The following is an 18,983-nucleotide window of genomic DNA, read 5'->3' on the forward strand; positions in this document are numbered from 1 at the left end:
GGTCTCTTGTTTTCATTTGCAGTTTCTAGATTTGGCTATGCTTATGCACAGATCTTTTTGTCACTTCTGTGACTTGTGTTCCTGGACCACATTTTGTCTTTGGGATATTGATTTTGTTTAAGTGTATTTTTATATGTATATAAATAGATGCTAATGCATTATTATATATGTTAGCTTTTAATTTATGGTGTTTCCTTTCAGAGCCTTATAATGTATCCTTGTTAAATATATCATTGTTTTCCTTTATAATTTGTAGGAGTTCTTCACTAAGAAATTCTTTTCTTTACTAAGATTCCACCCCCCCCCAAATTTTAAATTTTGTCTTTTTTCATTTAGTTTCTTAATCCAACTGGAATTTATTTGGACTACTGTGTAAAGTAGGGATCTCCTCTTTTGTCATATGATTAACCCCTTTTCCCAGCATTATTTGACTAATCTGTTCTTTTGTCATTGATTTTAGTGATAATAATGATAACTCTTATTATTCAGTGTTCACCAGGTATAAGGTAATATTCTGGAAGCTTAACCTGTATTAAACTATTAATCCTTACAACAACCCCAAGAGGTAGGTATCGTTATTATGCCCAAACTAAAGATGAGACATCTGAGGCACAGAGAGTTTAAGTCACTTGCCCCAGGTCATGCAGCTGTAAGTGACTGAGCCAGGATTCTTACCCGGGCTATCTACTTCTAGAACCCCCACTTTTATCCAGTGTGCTAACGATATAATATATGTGTACATATCTGTTTCTGGCTCTTTTGTCTGTTCCATTGGTCACTTTGCCTATCCCTCAGCTGGTACAACATTGTCTTAATTACTATAATTTTATGATAAGCCATGGCTCTTTTTTAGTGCTTTGAATTTTGGGGTCAGTTTATGAGTTTCACACAAATTCCTTTTGGAATTTTAACTGGAATTCCATTGAATTTGGGAAAAATTATATGAGTGTTTCTATCCATCAACAGAGTATCTCCAACTATTCAGGTCATTTTTTATGAATTTCAGAAATATTCAAACATTTTTTTTTTTTATGTAGAGATCTAGAACTTTGGATTAATTTTTTTCCTGGCTTTGGTTTTGTTGTTGTTTGTTTTTTGTTTCATTACCTTTTCCTAATGCTTTTTTTCATTAAATTGAAGTATAAAAAAAATTGTAGTTGACACACAGTGTTACGTGTTTCAGGTGTAAACATATTGAGTAATTCTACTACTCTACATTATGTTGTGCTCACCACAACTGTAGCTACCATCTGTTACAATACTATTAGCTACATATATTCCCTAGTCTGTGCCTTTCATCCCTGGGATTTACTCATTCCATGACTGAAAGACTAGACCTCCCATTCCTCGTCACCCATTTTGCCTGTGCCCTCTCCACCTTCCTCTCTGGCAGCCACCAGTTTATTCTCTCTTTATGGGTCTTTTTCTGATTTTTTGTTTGTTCATTTGTTATTTAGTTTCCACATATCATTGAAATCATATAGTACTTGTCTGTCTCTGTCTGATATTTCACTTAGCATAATGCTCTCCAGGTCCATCCATGTTGTTGAAAATGGCAAGATCTCATTCTTTTTTATGGCTAAGTAATATTCCATTACACACACACACACACACACACACACACACACAAACACACCACCTTCTTTATACATTCATCTGCTTATGGTTGCTTCCATGTATTGGCTCTTATAAATAATGCTGCAGTAAACATGGGGTGAGTATATCTTTTTGAATCAGTGTTTTCATTGTCTTTGGATAAATACCCAGTAGTTGTATTACTGGATCATATGGTATTTCTGTTTTCAGTTGTTTCAGGAACCTTCATACTGTTTTCCATAGTAGCTCTGCAATTTAGATTCCCAACAGTGCATGTGCATTCCTTTGTTCCCACATTCCTGCCATCACTTGTTATTTCTTGTCTTTTTGATACTAGCCATTCTGACAGGTGTGAAGTGATATCTCATTGTGGTTTTGATTTATTTTTCCCTGATGATGAGTGATGTTGAGCATCTTTTCATGTGTCTGTTGGCCATCAGTATGTCTTCTTTGGAAAAATGTCTCTACAGGTCTTCTGCCCATTTTTTATCAGATTATTTGTTTTTTTGGTGTTGAGTTATATGAATTCTTTATCTGTTTGGGATATTAATCCTTTATCAGATATGTCATTTGCAAATATCTTCTCCCATTCAGTAGGTTGCCTTTTCATTTTGTTGGCAGTTTCCTGTGCTGTGCAAAAGCATTTTATTTTGGAGTAGTCCCAATAGTTTATTTTTGCTTTTGTTTCCCTTGCCTAAGAAGACATATCTAGAAAGAAGACATATCATGTTACTATGGCTGATGTCTAAGAGATTACTCCCTATGTTTTCTTCTAGAAGTTTTATCGTTTCAAGTCTCACATTTAGGTCTTTAATCCATTTTGAGTTCATTTTTGCATATGGTATAAGAAAGTGGTCCAGCTTTATCCTTCTCCATGTAGCTGCCATGTTTTCCCAACACCATTTATTGAAGAGACTGTCTTTTCCCCATTGTATATTCTTATCTCCTTTGTTGAAGATTAGTTGGCCATATAATCATGGGTTTATTTCTGTGGTCTCCTGGTTTATTTCTGTTCCGTTGATCTATATGTCTGTTTTTGTGCTGGTACCATACTGATTATTATATGTGTCTTTAAGTCTGAGATTGTGCTACTTCCTTCTCCTTTCTCAAGACTGCTTTGGCTATTGGGGTCTTTTTTGGTTCCATACAAATGTTAGTATTATTTGTTGTAGTTCTGTGAAGAATGCTATTGGTATTTTGATAGAGAAGTCATCGAATCTATAGATTGCTTTGTGATTGCATTGTGTAATGTTGATCTTCAATTGAGAGATAGGTTAGATTCTTTTGTTTTCAGGTAACACACAGAAATTTGAGCCAACCTAAACATAAAAGTTGCCTTTCAAATTTTTTTTAAAAGTTTAAATCCAAGTTAGTTAACATATAATGTAATAATGATTTCAGGAATAGAATTTAGTCATTCAACATTTATATATAACACCCAGTGCTCATCACAAGTGTCCTCCTTAATGCCCATCACCCATATAGCCCCTCCCCTACCCAACACCCCTCCAGCAATCCTCAGTTTGTTCTCTGTACTCAAGAGTCTTTTATGGTTTGTCTCCTCTCTGTTTTTATCTTATTTTTGCTTCCCTTCCCCTATGTTTATCTGTTTTGTTTCTTAAATTCCACATATAAGTGAAATCATATGATATTTGTCTTTCTCTGACTTACTTCACTGCATAATATACACGCTAGTTCCATCCATGTTGTTGCAAATGTCAAGATATCATTCTTTTTTGATTGCCCAGTAATATTCCATATAAAAGTGACTCTTTAATCAGACTTCAGGGGCATTTCATGGCTCCTGAAGGCAGACACACAAGCATGTCTAAGAAACAGTAGCTAGAAAGCCATCAGGAACCCATGATGTCCTCTCTAGCCCTCATTTTTGTTTTCCTCTTTGCAGACTGGCTTACTCTCCATCGTGTGCCTTAGAGTCTATTCCACTTTCTCAGGGTAGGGAATCCAGTTGGCCCAGCTTCAGGTCAGGGCCCTAACCAGGTCCATTTAAACATTGGGGTCAGGGTTATGCAGTATAAAACATGCCTGGGGATCCTTCCAAAGAAAAGCAGGGTGGCTTGTGATCTGCTTATACACCCCAAAAGATGGTCATTGTTATACCCCCAATCCATCTTCTACCCCCAGTGAGTACTTTCGATAACCATTTTATGACTTGAGGCTCTCAACGGTACTTTGAGCATATTCTGAATTTTTTCTTTTCCCAATCTGCAGCTGTATTCTTCAGCACTTGTGGAATGTGAGGACCATGATCCAAGTAATGACGACAGAAGTTTTGATGTGGAGTCAGTAAAGAAAGAAATCCATAGAGGAAGGAGGTTGGTAAGTACAAATGACTTTATTACTCAGACAAAACGAACAGATATTAAAGGGGATGTTTCCAAAAGAAAGTCTACTTGATTGGTAAACCAGGGATAGAGACACATCTTGTAGAGCTGAAAGATGTAGGGTCTTTAGAGTGGGAGAGAGCCAAAGCATAAGAGACTCCTAAAAACTGAGAACAAACTGAGGGTTGATAGGGGATGGGAGGGAGGGTAGGGTAGGTGATGGGTATTGAAGAGGGCATCTTTTGGGATGAGCACTGGGTGTTGTATGGAAACCAATTTGACAATAAATTTCATATATTAAAAAAAAGATGTAGGGGCGCCTGGGTGGTGCAGTCGGTTAAGCGTCCGACTTCAGCCAGGTCATGATCTCGCGGTCCGTGAGTTCGAGCCCCACGTCAGGCTCTGGGCTGATGGCTCGGAGCCTGGAGCCTGTTTCCGATTCTGTGTCTCCCTCTCTCTCTGCCCCTTCCCTGTTCATGCTCTGTCTCTCTCTGTCCCAAAAATAAATTAAAAACGTTGAAAAAAAAAAAAAAAAGATGTAGGGTCTGTATTAGAAACCTAGATTTTACTGATCATTTAATATTTTAAAATAAACTACAACATGCTTCATCAGCAAAGTATATAGGAGTTAGAATGCTTTGGGCTGTAAGTAGAAGGAACCCAACTCAAACTGGCTTTAAAAAAAGGATGCTTATTTTCTCACTTAGCCAGAGGGAATGCTGGCTTTAGAGTTGGTTTATTTAGTGGCTTAATGGTGTCATCAAGACCCCATCATCCTTTCTGTCATCCTGTCCACATCAGTTGGTCCTTCTGTGGTCATAGGGTAGGCCATAGGCAACAACCGAAGGGTCAGGCTTTCTTGTTCCCATCTGGTGAAAGAAAAAGTTCATCCCCAAGTATGGAGTAAGACCCTTCTGAAAATTTAATTAAGCCACACCCATCCTCCTGCACCAGTTGCTGGAGGTGACCATAACTAATTAGTATCTATCCCCTTGGATCTGGGGTCAGCTCCCCCTGGGAAGGTAGAGTGAGGAGTAGTTACCCTCCTGGTTCTGTTACAGCAGACTTCCTCTATGGAAAGCCCTTCACGGCTTAGCAAGCAGTACAGCAGGTGTGAGCACCTAATGCCCACCACTACAGTAAGGTTTGTGATCTGGAACAAACATTTATGTAGTCCTTGCAAGGCTGACACATATATGAAGGCAGTTTCTGCACAGCCTGATGTGCTTTGAGAAGGATCAGCACAGGTCACTCAAGCAAGCAAGAACCTTAGCACAGGTGAGCACCAGGAAGCCTTCCTGGCTGGGGAGGAGTGAGGGTAAGGAAGATGGGGAAGGAGGATGGCATGTTTACAAAACTAAAAGTACATGACTGTGTGTGGCATCCTGTCTCCTGACTTTATGGGATTCTGTAAGATACACCAGAATGCAGGAAACCATCTCTTGTCGTAGATAATGAGTCGACCCTGGCTTCTCACTTTGACAACTAAAGCTGCAGTAAACATCTTTGTACACATATCCTGTGTACTTGTTTGAGCGTTGCTGTAGAGCACATTCCTAGAAGTGAAATGGCTGAGTCAAAGAGAATTCCCTCTGATAATTTTGAAACGTGCTAACAAACCGTCCCCCAGAAAGGCTGTACCATTTTATACTTCTGTGGATGAAACAGCACTTTTCCCAGCCCTTGACAAAATGAGCATCACGAATCTGCTTAATTTTTGCACCTGACAGGAAGTGGTACCTTGCGTTTCCCCTCACTGGTGAGGTTGAACTTTAGTTCTCCTCAGGCACCTCCCACCCGCCCCACCCCCACCCAGCCCCAGCAGTTCTTCCCAGTCCCACAGTCCAGCACTGCCAGCACTCTCCTGCGAACACTCTGGACTCCCTCTCCTCACCACCCTCACACACCATTTCCTTACCCACCATCAAAACCCCCACCCCTGGTGAAATGCATCTGTCTGTTGTCTGCTTGTGCTGAAGAGACTGGCACTTGAGCACTTGAACAACCGGACAAAAACCCACAAATGTGTTGCCTGATCTTAGATTCACGGCCACAAATCTCAAAAGGAATCTCAACACTTCACCCTCCACCCTCTACATTTATTGTTTCATTTCCTTTCTTTTTAGAACCTCTCCCCACCCCAACTGCCCATCCCCAAGTTGATGACTATACTTCATTTTTCTTTTTGATAGACTTTTTTGCTTTTAGAGCAGTTTTAGGTTCACAGAACACTTGAGGGAAAAGTACAAAGACTTCCCATAAACCTCCCACTGCTCCACACACACACACACACACACACACAGCCTCCTTTTTATCAACATCCCCCACCCAGAGTGGTGCATTGTTACAACCGATGAACCTACATTAGCACATCATCAAAACACCCAAAGTCCATAGTTTACATTAGAGTTCATCTTGGTGGTGTACATATTTTTGTCTGATTTTTACCTAGCAATGGAAGCCATTAGCCAGGAACTCCTATCCAAACCACTGCCCATCCACCTCTGTCCCCAGACTCTGGGACCTCCCTCTTGTCAAAGCCAACCCTCCACTTAGACTTTGGAGTCATCACCTGCCCCTCCTTAAGGACTATCTCTTGCATTTCCCTTTACCCCATTCACATCAGTATCCCAGCTTGTACTAGCTTATTTCCTTCAGCATATGTATGTCTGATCAACTGATCATGTCATCTTAAACCCACCTTGTACACAAAAAAACCTGGCCAATTACAATGTCACTTTTCTGTCCTTAGCTGACCTTTGAGCAGTATTCATTACACAGTTGCCCACGCCCCTGCACCTTGAAGCCCTTTCTTCCTTTGACTTCCTGCACATGCTGTGCTGCTACTTCTCTGACCTTTCTGGCTGCTGCCACCCAGGCACCATGGCTGTTTTGCCCTCTCTGCTTAACCTCTAAAGTGTGCAGTCCCCGAGGGTTTCCCGGGCTCCTTCCTCCATCTGAACGTCTTTCCTGTGTGACCTCCTCCAGTCCCCATGGCTTCAGAACCGTACTTGTGCCAGGGCCTCTGTGCCTCTAGCCCTGACCACCAACCTGACATACCTATGTGAATATTTAATAGCATCTCATATTAAACCGGCCAAAGGACACAATTCCAGCCCCTCCAAACATACACACACTGCATCCACACCCTTTGGGTCCTCACCTCAGTGAACAGCCCACCATTCGTCCATCATCATCTTCTCATCAACCTCCCAGCCCAGTGTGGAGCCCGTCAGTGCCACCCGCAGACCCTGCATCCTCCCCTTCTTTCTGTCACTAACCTACCACAGTGAAGTCCCAGATCTCCCTAAACATCACTGATGCTTTTTCTGCACTGTCTCCTGTGCATCCCTGCCCCAGCCCATCCTCCACACAAGCCACAACAGTGTCTTTAAAATACTGATCACTTCATGTTCCCATTGCATGAAGACAAAACCCTAACTCCTTACTCTGGTTTGCATCCCATACATGATCCAACCCCTTGCTCACCCCTTGGATCTTTGACTCTCAAATCTCTGCTCCAGCAACATTAGCCCATCCCTGTTGTCCTTCTGGTGAGCTTGCCAGTGGGTGGGAAGCACATTCTTGCACCAGAACATAAGGCCTTCTGCCTACAATAGCCTTCTCCTTGCTTTTTTGCCTGCTAGGACCTCTTACTATTATTCAAATCTGAACTTCTATATCACCTCCTCAGAGAGGCCTTTGCTGACCTCCAACCTGAATTAGGGACCCAGCAACTGTGTCGCTTCACCTTATTTTAATTTATACAAAGCATGTATCACTGTTATTAGGTTTGCTTTATGTGATCATGGTCTCTCTCCACTAGAATGTTAACTTTACAAGGGCAGATATCTTGTCCACTACTGTTTCCCTCTACCTTAGAACAGTGCTGGCCACGTCCCATTTACTCAGCAGTCGTTATGTGAATGAAATTTTATTAACCATTTGTATTTCTTCTGTGATTTGCCCATTCCCATTTTTCTGTGGGTTTATCAGAGTCTTAGGCCTTTTTAAAAAATGTTTATTTTTGAGTGAGAGACAGTGCAAATGTGGGACATGCAGAGAGAGAGGGAGTCCAAGGATCTGAAGCCCGCTCTGTGCTGACAGCAGACAGACCGAGGTGGGGCTCAAACCCATGAACCATGAGATCATGATCTGAGCTGAAGTCAGATGCGTAACCACCTAAGCCATCCAGGTGCCCCCCGAGTCTCAACCCTTTATCAAATAAGCAGCAAAACATTTTTTTTCTTTTTTTTATTGGTATAGTTGACATACAATATTGGTTTTAGGTGTATAACATAGTGATTTGACATTTATATACATTATGAAATGATCATAAGAAGCCTAATTACCGTTGATCACCATATTCCAGTATTATTGACTATATTCTCTATGTTCTACATTATATCCCCTGATTTTTTTTAATAACTGGAAGTTTATACCTCTTAATCTCCTTCACCTATTCACCCACCAGTTTTTTCTTTGTATTTATGAGTCTGTTTCTGTTTTCATACATTTTCTTTCATTTTTTTTCTAATGGTAGCTGTCACCATACAAATGGAAGTTTAAATTTTTTGTGTAGTCCGATCTGTCAGTCTTTTTCTCTGCAGCTTCTGAGTTTCCTTCCTTGCTGAGCCTTCTTGACCTTAATACCATACATTTTTTATTAATTAAAATTTTTTTCTTAGAGCCTTAATCCATGTGTAATTTATTTGGTAATATATTGTGAGGTAAGGACGTAACTTTGTTTTTTTTCTACATATAATGCCAGATAGCCCTCCAAATTAAATGATCATCCTTTTGTGCTCTGATTTGAAATCCCACCTTTAGCATAATCTAACTTCTTACCCATATTTGAATTTTGTTCGTATGGTTGCTTGTGCTGACTTTGGGATGTGTGAGCTATCTCCTGTTTTGCAAGGTGGTTTCATTGTGCTTCCCTTTCATTCAGAACAGAGCGTGATAAGCTTTGGGCATGCCTTGGACTCCCCTAAACCAGTTAGATTTCCTTGGCCACAGACTGTCCTCCTAGCCATCTCTGCATCACCTTCATATATAAAATTCAAGATCAGTTGGCTAATATATAAAAGCAAGAGATCAAATAAATTGAACTTAGAAAAAAATTTACCACTCAGGGCTTTGTTTTGTTTTTTAATTTAAAATTTTTGGCCCTATTACATAGACTCCAGAGATGTTTCACTTACTTTATGTCACATTGTCCTCAGTAGAAACTCTAAGACAGGCAGTGTTATGCCCAGGGAAGGACCTGGGTCTAAGAGAGGGGAGACCGGTGCCTTGCACAGTCCTTGGGGGCACTGCCAGGAGCCACCCTCGTCATAGGCCCCAGTGTCCTTAACAGGACCCCTTGCCCAGAACAGGACAAATTTATTTTTAGAAATCTCTCTTAAAGTCCTTGGGGGCACCTGGGTGGCTCAGTCAGTTAAGCATTCGACTCTTGATTTCAGCTCATGATCTCACAGTTCATGAATTGGAGCCACACATCAGGCTCTATACTGGTAGAGCCTACATGGGATTCTCTGTCTCCCCTCTTGCTGCCCCTCTCCCGCTCACTCTGTCTCTCAAAAATAAATGAGTAAACTTAAAAAAAAATTTTTTTGGGGGGGGAAATAAAAAGGGTTTTCTGCTTTTAGTCAAATTATTACAGGCCAGTACAAACCAAACACTTTACCTAGCAGAGGTTTTGCTGAAATTTCAAAATGAGCAGCCAGCTGTAAATACCTAACATTTGTGGATGAGGACATTAGGGCTGCTGACTTTAAAAATAAGATTTAGGGGCGCCTGGGTGGCGCAGTCGGTTAAGCGTCCGACTTCAGCCAGGTCACGATCTCGCGGTCGGTGAGTTCGAGCCCCGCGTCGGGCTCTGGGCTGATGGCTCGGAGCCTGGAGCCTGTTTCCAATTCTGTGTCTCCCTCTCTCTCTGCCCCTCCCCCGTTCATGCTCTGTCTCTCTCTGTCCCAAAAATAAATAAAAAACGTTGAAAAAAAAATTTTAAAAAAAAAATAAGATTTAATGACACCTTTAACTTTAAATTTTAAAAAAGATTATGAAAAACAGGTGCTTACTCAGTAAAATCTGTTCTTTTATAGACGTGCGCATTCTGTAATAAAAGAGGAGCCACCGTGGGATGTGATATAAAAGCCTGTCTCAAGAGTTACCACTTTTTCTGTGCCAAGAATGCCCACGCAGTTCTACAAACCGATAGATCTCGAGGAATTTATAAGTATTTAATCAATTTTAAAACTACATTTGGGGGAATGGAATAAGGAGTGGTTAGATTAAGACAAACAGATTTTCAAAGATAATTTCATGCAAATGGTTTCCAAGTAAGAACATGGTTTGGGGGATGCTCATTTGGGAACCTGACTTCATGATACCTTCCCTAAATCTAATAGAAAGAAAATAAGCAGGGTCGGTTTTGATTTTATTCTTCCTACATCCTTTCCTTCCTGGTAAAAAGTGCTGGTTGCCATAGTGGCATGAGTGACCTAATGGGTGGCCACAGGACCGGTTGACTATTGCCCTCTTCTCCTAACAGGAGCCTTACTTGTTGGCCACAAGTCCATGGTTTATCCATCTTGTCTGCTGAATGCTTTTTTCCCACCACTCTCACCGCCATCTTACATATAAACAGCTTTTAAAAATGATAAACTATGCAGCAAATACAGTAATCAGTCATTGAGTCCTTGAAGAAATTAATTCTATTTGAATTGTCTTTGGCTGTTAAATCTTGCTTCTCTTCCTTCAGTGATTCTTTAATGGTAATTTGGACCCAGTATGGCATGTTTCAAGTCCAATAGAATTGTATTTGTTTTATCAATGAAGAAACTTGATCTTCCTTCTGATGCAAGATGGCAGTTCAGTTATATAAGACAATTTAGTCAGATGGAATTGGTAAGCCAGTTGTTAACTGAACTGATTCAATGGATTACCCTTTTTTGGTATGTAGATGCAGTCTAAAACATGACATATAAAGTTAAGAAAATATCTAGAAGAAGTTTTCACTTTTTTTAAAGTTATGGAATGGAATAAAAAAGAAAATGATGGCTTGAAGAGCCAGACAGACACTTCTCACTTCCTTAGGGCCTGTGCATACATTCTGAGAATATTTTAAATTTCAGTGGAGTATATATATATATATATATATATATATATATATATATATATATTTTATTTATTTATTTTTTTTTTTAACGTTTATTTATTTTTGAGACAGAGAGAGACAGAGCATGAACGGGGGAGGGTCAGAGAGAGAGGGAGATACAGAATCTGAAGCAGGCTCCAGGCTCTGGGCCATCATCAGCCCAGAGCCCGACGCGGGGCTCGAACCCACGGACCGTGAGATCGTGACCTGAGCCGAAGTCAGACGCTTAACCGACTGAGCCACCCAGGCGCCCCAATATTTTTATTCATAATATTCTGAATGAGAGCACTATGTTTTTAATATGATTTTTGTGAGCTCCTAAGTTATATTTTAAAATTGCATTTATAGGCTAGATTTTTTTCCTCTTTGGGCACATATCTCCAGTTTTATCATTTTGTATTATTTTATCTAATAATCATTTACTTTGTGCCATAAATACTTCCAAGTACTTTACAAATGCTAACTCTTTTAATCTGCCTAACAGCCCAGTGAGGTAGATATTACCCCAGCTTTCAAAGACACTGAGTCCCTGCGAGACTTAGTAATTTGTCCAGCTCACACAGCTGATGAGTATTCGAGCTGGGCTTTAGGGCTTCATAGGGCTTGCTCCTCACCACAGTACCCTCTTAAGGCTTAGGGGCCATATATTCTAAAACAATAGGGGCAAGCCTACCATTACAAGAAATTTGTTAAAGACGTGCCTGGGTAGCTCAGTTAAGCCTCCGACTCTTGATTTTGGCTGAGGTCATGATATCACAGTTTGTGAGATCAAGGCCCGAGTTGGGCTTGGTGCTGACAGTATGGAGCCTGCTTGGGAGTCTCTCTCTCTCCTTCTCTCTGCCCCCTACTCATGCTCTCTCAAATCTGATTTTGAGCAAGGTCCATAGGTATTTTATTGTTTGAGACTAGAAAGGAATATATAAATGTTTTTGTACCATCTTCTTTTTATATTTGATTTGTGAAACTCATGGGCTGCAATAGTTTCACTTTGTTTTTACCTTCCTAAAGAGTTCATTTAATTATGACTTCCATAATGACCTCAAATAACCACTAAACAGACTGTTATTAGCAGAGCTACAAGACTGAACAAAAAGGAGTCAAGTTCCTGCTGCATTTTTTTTTTTAATGTTTATTTTTGAGAGAGAGAGAGAGAGAGATGGAGCATGAGCTGGGGAGGGGCAGAGAGAGACAAAATCTGAAGCAGGCTCCAGGCTCCGAGCTGTCAGCACAGAGCCTGACTTGGGCTCGAACTCAGGAGCTGAGATCCTGCCCTGAGCCAAAGTCGGACGCTTAACCGACTGAGCCACCCAGGCACCCCACCCTTTTTTTATGTTTATTAATCACATTACTGTGAGATCATGACCTCAGCCAAAATCAAGAGTCAGAGGCTCAACCAACTGAGCTACCCAGGCACCCCAAGTTCCTGCTATATCTTAAAGTTTGCAAAAATACTGATCTTGTATTAGTAGAACCAATGAATAGAGACTCACTAAAATCATTTTTGTCATTATCAAGTATGACAAAATTTGAATAATTTTCAAATTGAATTTCTATGGATTTTTTGAATTGAATTTAAACATTCAGTTGTTAGAGTGCCTATCATACATAAGACATCTTGTCAGGTGTAGTAAGACTAGGAAGAGACACAGGACATGGACTAAGCCTCAGAAAACCTATCACCTTGTTGAAGGACCAGAAAGGCCAGATTAGAAGCATGTGGCATGATGGGAGCAGGAAGGGATTCACATGAAACTGGCTTGGCCTTGAGTTGATAATTGTTGAAACTAGGTGAGGGGTGGGGGCCATGACGTTCATCATCTCTCTCACACTTTTATACATGTTTGAAATTCTTCATAATAAAAAAAGAAATGAAAGTGCTCAGATACTGGAATTCAAAGGGTGAGGAGATTAACTTTGCATGGGCAAATGGTGGATTTCCAGGAAGATTGCTTGGAAGAGGTGGAAACTGGTGTAAGACGAGAAGAATTCATAGGTTCCCTTAGGCAACAGGGACCCTGCCTCCTGAGGGTCAGCACAATAAGGAAAGGAAGGGAGACGTAGCTGGAGGCTAAGGAGGAAGAAAGCCTGGGGAAAAAATGGGGCCTGAGCAGCTCCTCAAAACTCACTCCATTTCTTCTTCATAGTGTGCTCTGCTGCTTTCTTCTCTTCCAGTGCATTGATCCATTCTAGATTCGTGCAGTTCAGCCCTGAGTTCTGGGGGAGAGATCTGTTGAGTTAGAAAACTACTTTTCCCAAAATTAACGCATGCAATTTTGTGCTTTTGTTGAAAATCAGAACTTTGTGTAGTCAGATGAAAATTTATCTTAGACATGGGATCTCTAGATATCTTTATACAGTAAAATCCCAGTGACTACTATATATGAACTACTTATTCAAAATATTTCACACACGCCCCTTTGGAGAGCGTACTCGAGGGCTGAGAACGCAAAAGACATCTGACAGAGGCCCCGTCTGCACTTGATGAGCGTCAGTAACTTACACAGGTGTGGACAGTATTTTTCTGTAACAAATATTTAGGGTAAAGTCATCATGAAAAATAGGTTAGTTCCTTTTTAAAATCATAGGAAAATTGGCATATTTTAAAAGCGTAAAAATATTAATTCTTTGAAATTGCCTGTTTTCAGAGTGTTCTGCCAACAACATGCTGCACTGAAAGACACTCATGATGGTACGTCTCTAAAATTTAGTACTGTGTGTTTAAAGAAAGGTATACATTTAGGTAAAACATGGAAATCTGATTTACTAGCCTCACTGAATTAAATAAGTTTTTGAGTTAAATTTTTACCTATTTATAAAATTGCCAGTCTCTTTGTGCAGTGTGCAATGTTAATGGACTTTTCTTCTGTGCACCTTTCAGGAAAGTCTCTGTCTGGTATTTCCCCTTCTCACTACAAGCAGAAGACCAACCGAGGATATGGTAAAAAGCTTTGACTTTTGCGACTGCTTCTCTTCTAAACGAGTATCAGAATTTTCAGTAGATAACATTGATAAATTGCTGCATGTTCCCTGAATTTTTCTCAAGATTCGTGGTTAGCATTTCAGTTCTAATTAAGGAAAAGTGGGCCCTGGCTAACTGAAGTTATGGGATGTACATTCATTCATGAATGGCCGCTGTGTACTCCTGACCAGCAATGTCTTATCAGCACTAAATCTGGAATGCTCACTGTGGACCAGAGTCAGGACCTCTTTGGAAAGGCTTAGTTCCATGTTATAGCAATTGCATTTTTTTTGGTAGTAAACAACACTCTCTAAACAATGTTCATTTTTCAGTCATTACCCTTTTATCAGAAAGTACTATCAGGGGTGCCTGGGTGGCTCAGTTGGTTAAGTGCCTCAGTGATTTTGGCTGAGGTCATGATCTTACAGTTAGTGAGATTGAGCCCCACGTTGGGCTCTGTACTGACAGCAAGGAACCTGCTTGGGATTCTCTCTCTCCCTCCCTTTCTGTCCCTTCCCTGTTCACGCAGGTGTGCTTGTTCTCTCTCAAAATAATTAAAAAAAAAAAATTACCGGTACTTGGGTGGCTCAGTTGGTTAAGCGTCCAACTTTGGCTCACGTCATGATCTCGCAGTTCGTGAGTTTGAGCCCTGCGTCAGGCTCTGTGCTGACAGCTCAGAGCCTGGAGCCTGCTTCAGATTCTGTGTCTGCCTCTCTCTCTGCCCCTCCCTTGCTCATGCTCTGTCTTTAATGTTTTAAAAATAAAACATTAAAAAAAATTTTTTTAAAGAAATTACTATTAAAAATATAGCTGTTGACCAATGTTTATTTTTAAAAAAACGTTTAAAGTTTATTTTGATAGAGAGTACAAGTGGGGGAGGGGCAGAGAGAATCCCAAGCAGGCTCCACACCAGTGTGAGGCTCAAACCCCCAAATTGTGAGATCATGTCCTGAGATGAAGTGGGAGGCTAACCAACTGAGCCACCCAGGTGCCCCAATCAGTGTTTATTGATAGGGAAAGGTAACAATGTATTAGTTTTATTTTTAAAGAAATTTAAAAAATCAATAGTTTTGAAAAGCAGATGAAAACACTGTTATGAATCCTCTCCCCAGAGGAAACTATCAGTTTCATTTGTATTCCTCTAAAAATTTCCTGTATATACGAAATATAGTAGTAACTATATTTTCTTTTCACCCACTGTATTTTAGAGATCCTTCCATGTCCATACAAATACACATACCTTGGTTTTAAAAGGCAGCATGTTATTCCAGTGTATCAGTTGCATAGCTGACTTACAACTGAACTAGTTTCTGAATAGACAGGTTATTTCCATTTTCTTTTGAGAGTGAGCTAGAGCACACATGTGGGCAGGGGAGAGGCAGAGACAGAGAATCTTAAGCAGGCTCCATGCTCAGTGCCAAGCCTGATGCCAGGCTCAGTCCCACAACCCTGATATCATGGCCTGAGCCAAAATCAAGAGTTGGACGCTCAACGGACTGGGTCATCCAAGCACCCTTTTTTCCATAATTTTCTATCACATTAAATAATGTAGTTAACATTTTTTTCCATTCATCGTTGTGCCTTTATGAACCGTACCATTTCGAAAACTTCATGTGGATTGCTGGGTCCAAGAGTATAAACAATGAAGCTGTGGTAACAATGGGCTAATTACCTTCCAAAGAGGCTGTAATACCAGCAGTACACCATTATCCCAATCCCTCCAAACATTATATATTAAACACCTTCATCGTTGTCAGTCTGGTAGGAGAAATATTTTGCATGTCTTCACTTAGGAGTAAAGGTGAATGTATCCCCCTATCTTTTCATCAATTATATTTGTTTTCCTGTGATCCAGTCTCTTTAATGAACTCTTCCTAGAGGGTCCCCCCCTTTGCCCATTTTTCTGCTTTTTTTATATTGATTTATATTTAGATTTTAAAAATTGGTACTTTATCATATGTGTTGCAAACATTTAGTGTAAGTCCACCATATCTTTCGACTTTGTAATAACTTTTAGCATACAGGAGTTTTATATTTTATGTAGTCAAGCATCTATCTTTTCCTTTTTGGATTCTGGTTTCTACATGATTCATATTTTCAACTGATTTTTCAGGACTGAAAAGAAAAAGAGGAAGAAAGAAACGCCTCTCAACAGGCGTTCCTGTACAGGTAATTTGACTTCATTTTATTATAGCTTTCAGTTTCTTTACACAAAATCCTTGTTTTAACAGTTCTAAAACAGTTCTAAACAGAAGTTCTACATATCAGGTGATATGGTACCAGAAACATAAGGTGAATGTAAAAGAAAAGTTGGCTGTGTCTTGGGTATCCTAGCACATGACCTGCAGGAGGTGACAGGTCCCATGGCTCCTGTAACACAGGCCCTGGGACCACATCAGTGAGAGTGTCTAAGTGCACCGTGCACTTATGGTCTTAATGTGGGCAAGGGGCAGCAAAGCATCCTTACCTAGCCAAGTATTTCTCAGTTGCACGATCCACACTTGACCTAACTTATAACTCATAATTTTCTGCATTACTATTATGTATAAAGTGTATGAAGTATTTTGGGAACTTGAAAGTTTATGTATCAGCTCATATGAGCTAAATGAATATGAGCTAGCAACCTTTCACCTCTTGTTGTTTATACAACAGGAACTAGTCACAACTCTTGATGTTTTGTTATACAAAAATACATTTGATGTTTACAAGTAAACTATCAATGAATATGGGGCATGATTTTCACCATGGGCATATTGATGAATTACATGCAACAAAACATTGGTTTTCATTTTACGCAACATTAAATGCCAACAGTAAGTGTAATCTTGATTCTTCTCTCCCTCTAGCCATCTGAAACAATGACACTCAATAGATTCATACAAGAAATGAAGGAAGAGGACAGCAGACACACAGGTTTGCTATAAATTTTGTAACAAATATGACTTACAATACTTATAACAATGAAGACTCATTTTTTTCAAAATTGGTATCCCACTTTATTCTTCTGGACTTGTGGTAATTGTTAGAATAGGAACCTTTTATCGTAGCTGTCCACTCTGTCATAAGGCCAGCAGATCAAAGTAATCTTAGGTAGGGATGGTCCATTGTTCTTAGTACAAAGAAAGGATATACTTCCTGCTCTAGAAGCCAGGGTTACCTGAGCTCAGAATCCAGTGACACGCTGCCCCTTGCACTGTACCCTCCACTCCCCCCAGGAAGCTGAAGCCAGTAATTACAGGTTCCTGTCAAGGAAACATAGACATTCCATCATGACAGGAGGCTATCAAAGATTTGAAACTAAATTTTAGAAAATCCTCTTGATTCATAGAATTAGTTGTAACATTCATTGTTTCAGCTAGGGAAAAAAATGAGGTATGGTGAAAATTACAATTAAAAGACAAAGGTGCTGTATTTATTATCTTACTAATTGTGCTCCTCCATCACTAGGCAAGGTCTGCAGAAGTGACCACATAGGGATTGATGATAGCAGCCCTGAGACTATTTCCTTCTAAAATGTGTTTCTTATTTTTAGATGCAATTAGATCAAGTGTGAAAACTGATTTTCTTAAGAAATGTAAGAAAGTGGGGCTTCTTGATGATTTATTTGAAGAAATATTAGACAAACTTCATTTGATTCAAGAAAGACTCATGGATGAGACTGCTTCCGAATCAGGTATTGAAATAGCAACATTTCTACATGTAGAGGCTTCCCACAAACCTACCTGTAAAACAAAACAAAAAGTGCACCTTTTCCTTCTGTGTGGTTTCTTTTTCTTTGCCTTATCTCATTCTTTGATACAATTCAATGCTTCAGATCTCTAGAGATCCTGTTTATAATAAATCAGTAGGATGTGGGTAATTCAGAAACTTAATGCAGTCAAAAGCACCCTGATGCCCTGAAAGTTTCGATGTACTTTCCAGAAGTGCGTAGCTGAGAGTGACCCCGCCCCCCGCCGCCAACGGGATAGGTATGTTCAGAACCACACGCAGTCATACAGCCAACAACTTGTTGCCAACATCTGAAAATGGCATTTAGTTTTGATTTGACTCAAATTCTATTCCTTACATCTCTGTTTATAATGTTAACTCAAAATTCACTGAAGGAAAAATAAGGCTTTGATGTTTCATTTAGTTAGATGTGACCTTTTGTAAAAAAGCTGTCTGGGAAGCCAAAGTTCCATTTGTATACGCAGTGTATAGCCACTTTGCCTTCTTAGAACCTACACCGTGAGCTTCTAAACTTCGTGATAAATGGAGTTATCTTACAAGGAAAAGCTCGACAAGTCTAGACTCCAGGCAACAATGTAAAGTATATGATTATCTGAGAGGGATTATTTTCAACACGACAAAATCAAAAAGTGAAATTATGAAGACCTTTCCAAAAGCTCACTCATGACATTCTTTCATTCATTTCTTTACTTTAGACCAAGCACTTCTCAAACTTGAACTTGCCTCTCAGAATCCCTGCAGGGCTTGTTAAAACACGTACCTGGGCCTCACCCAGCCACGAATTTGCATTTCTAACACGTCCCCAGGGGATACTGCTGCTTCAGCAGTCTGATTCTGACAGATACCACAGTTCCCCTTGCTTGGCTGCTCTGGTTACTTTTCCTTATTTGGGGTTACTTTGTAAGGTGTTTCTGCCTACATAAATTATTTAAATTAAAACTGAAAATGTTTTTCTCCCTACAGACTATGAAGAAATTGGGACTTCACTTTTTGACAGTAGAGTGTTTGAAGACACATTTGTAAATTTTCAAACAGGTACGTGAGTTATAACTGAGCAGCACAGTTTGTAAATATATATATTAAAGTAATACACTACTATGCAGCAGATAAAAATCCTATTCCAGAAGAATTTTGTCTTATTAAATGAAAAAGCCCGTTGCAAAGCATTATGACCCCTCACTCACACACACAA

At 39.9% G+C, this 18,983-nt stretch overlaps 1 protein-coding gene across 2 annotated transcripts in view; it reads left to right on the plus strand.

The window, feature by feature from the left end:
* The window catches only part of LOC109265964 (histone-lysine N-methyltransferase SETDB2-like), an 89,134-nt gene that overhangs the window by 67,788 nt on the left and 2,363 nt on the right, over nucleotides 1-18,983 (plus strand). For both annotated transcript variants that reach the window (XM_019447605.2, XM_019447604.2), the window contains 8 exons: nucleotides 3,829-3,936; nucleotides 10,049-10,182; nucleotides 13,749-13,792; nucleotides 13,982-14,041; nucleotides 16,176-16,231; nucleotides 16,909-16,975; nucleotides 17,595-17,735; nucleotides 18,755-18,826. In XM_019447605.2, coding sequence (XP_019303150.2) covers nucleotides 3,829-3,936; nucleotides 10,049-10,182; nucleotides 13,749-13,792; nucleotides 13,982-14,041; nucleotides 16,176-16,231; nucleotides 16,909-16,975; nucleotides 17,595-17,735; nucleotides 18,755-18,826 — 682 coding nt within the window. The remainder of the gene's footprint in view (nucleotides 1-3,828; nucleotides 3,937-10,048; nucleotides 10,183-13,748; nucleotides 13,793-13,981; nucleotides 14,042-16,175; nucleotides 16,232-16,908; nucleotides 16,976-17,594; nucleotides 17,736-18,754; nucleotides 18,827-18,983) is intronic.

This window comes from Panthera pardus, unplaced genomic scaffold, assembly GCF_024362965.1.
Source record: "Panthera pardus isolate Hobbes unplaced genomic scaffold, ASM2436296v1 HiC_scaffold_1, whole genome shotgun sequence".
Classification (NCBI taxonomy): domain Eukaryota; kingdom Metazoa; phylum Chordata; class Mammalia; order Carnivora; family Felidae; genus Panthera; species Panthera pardus.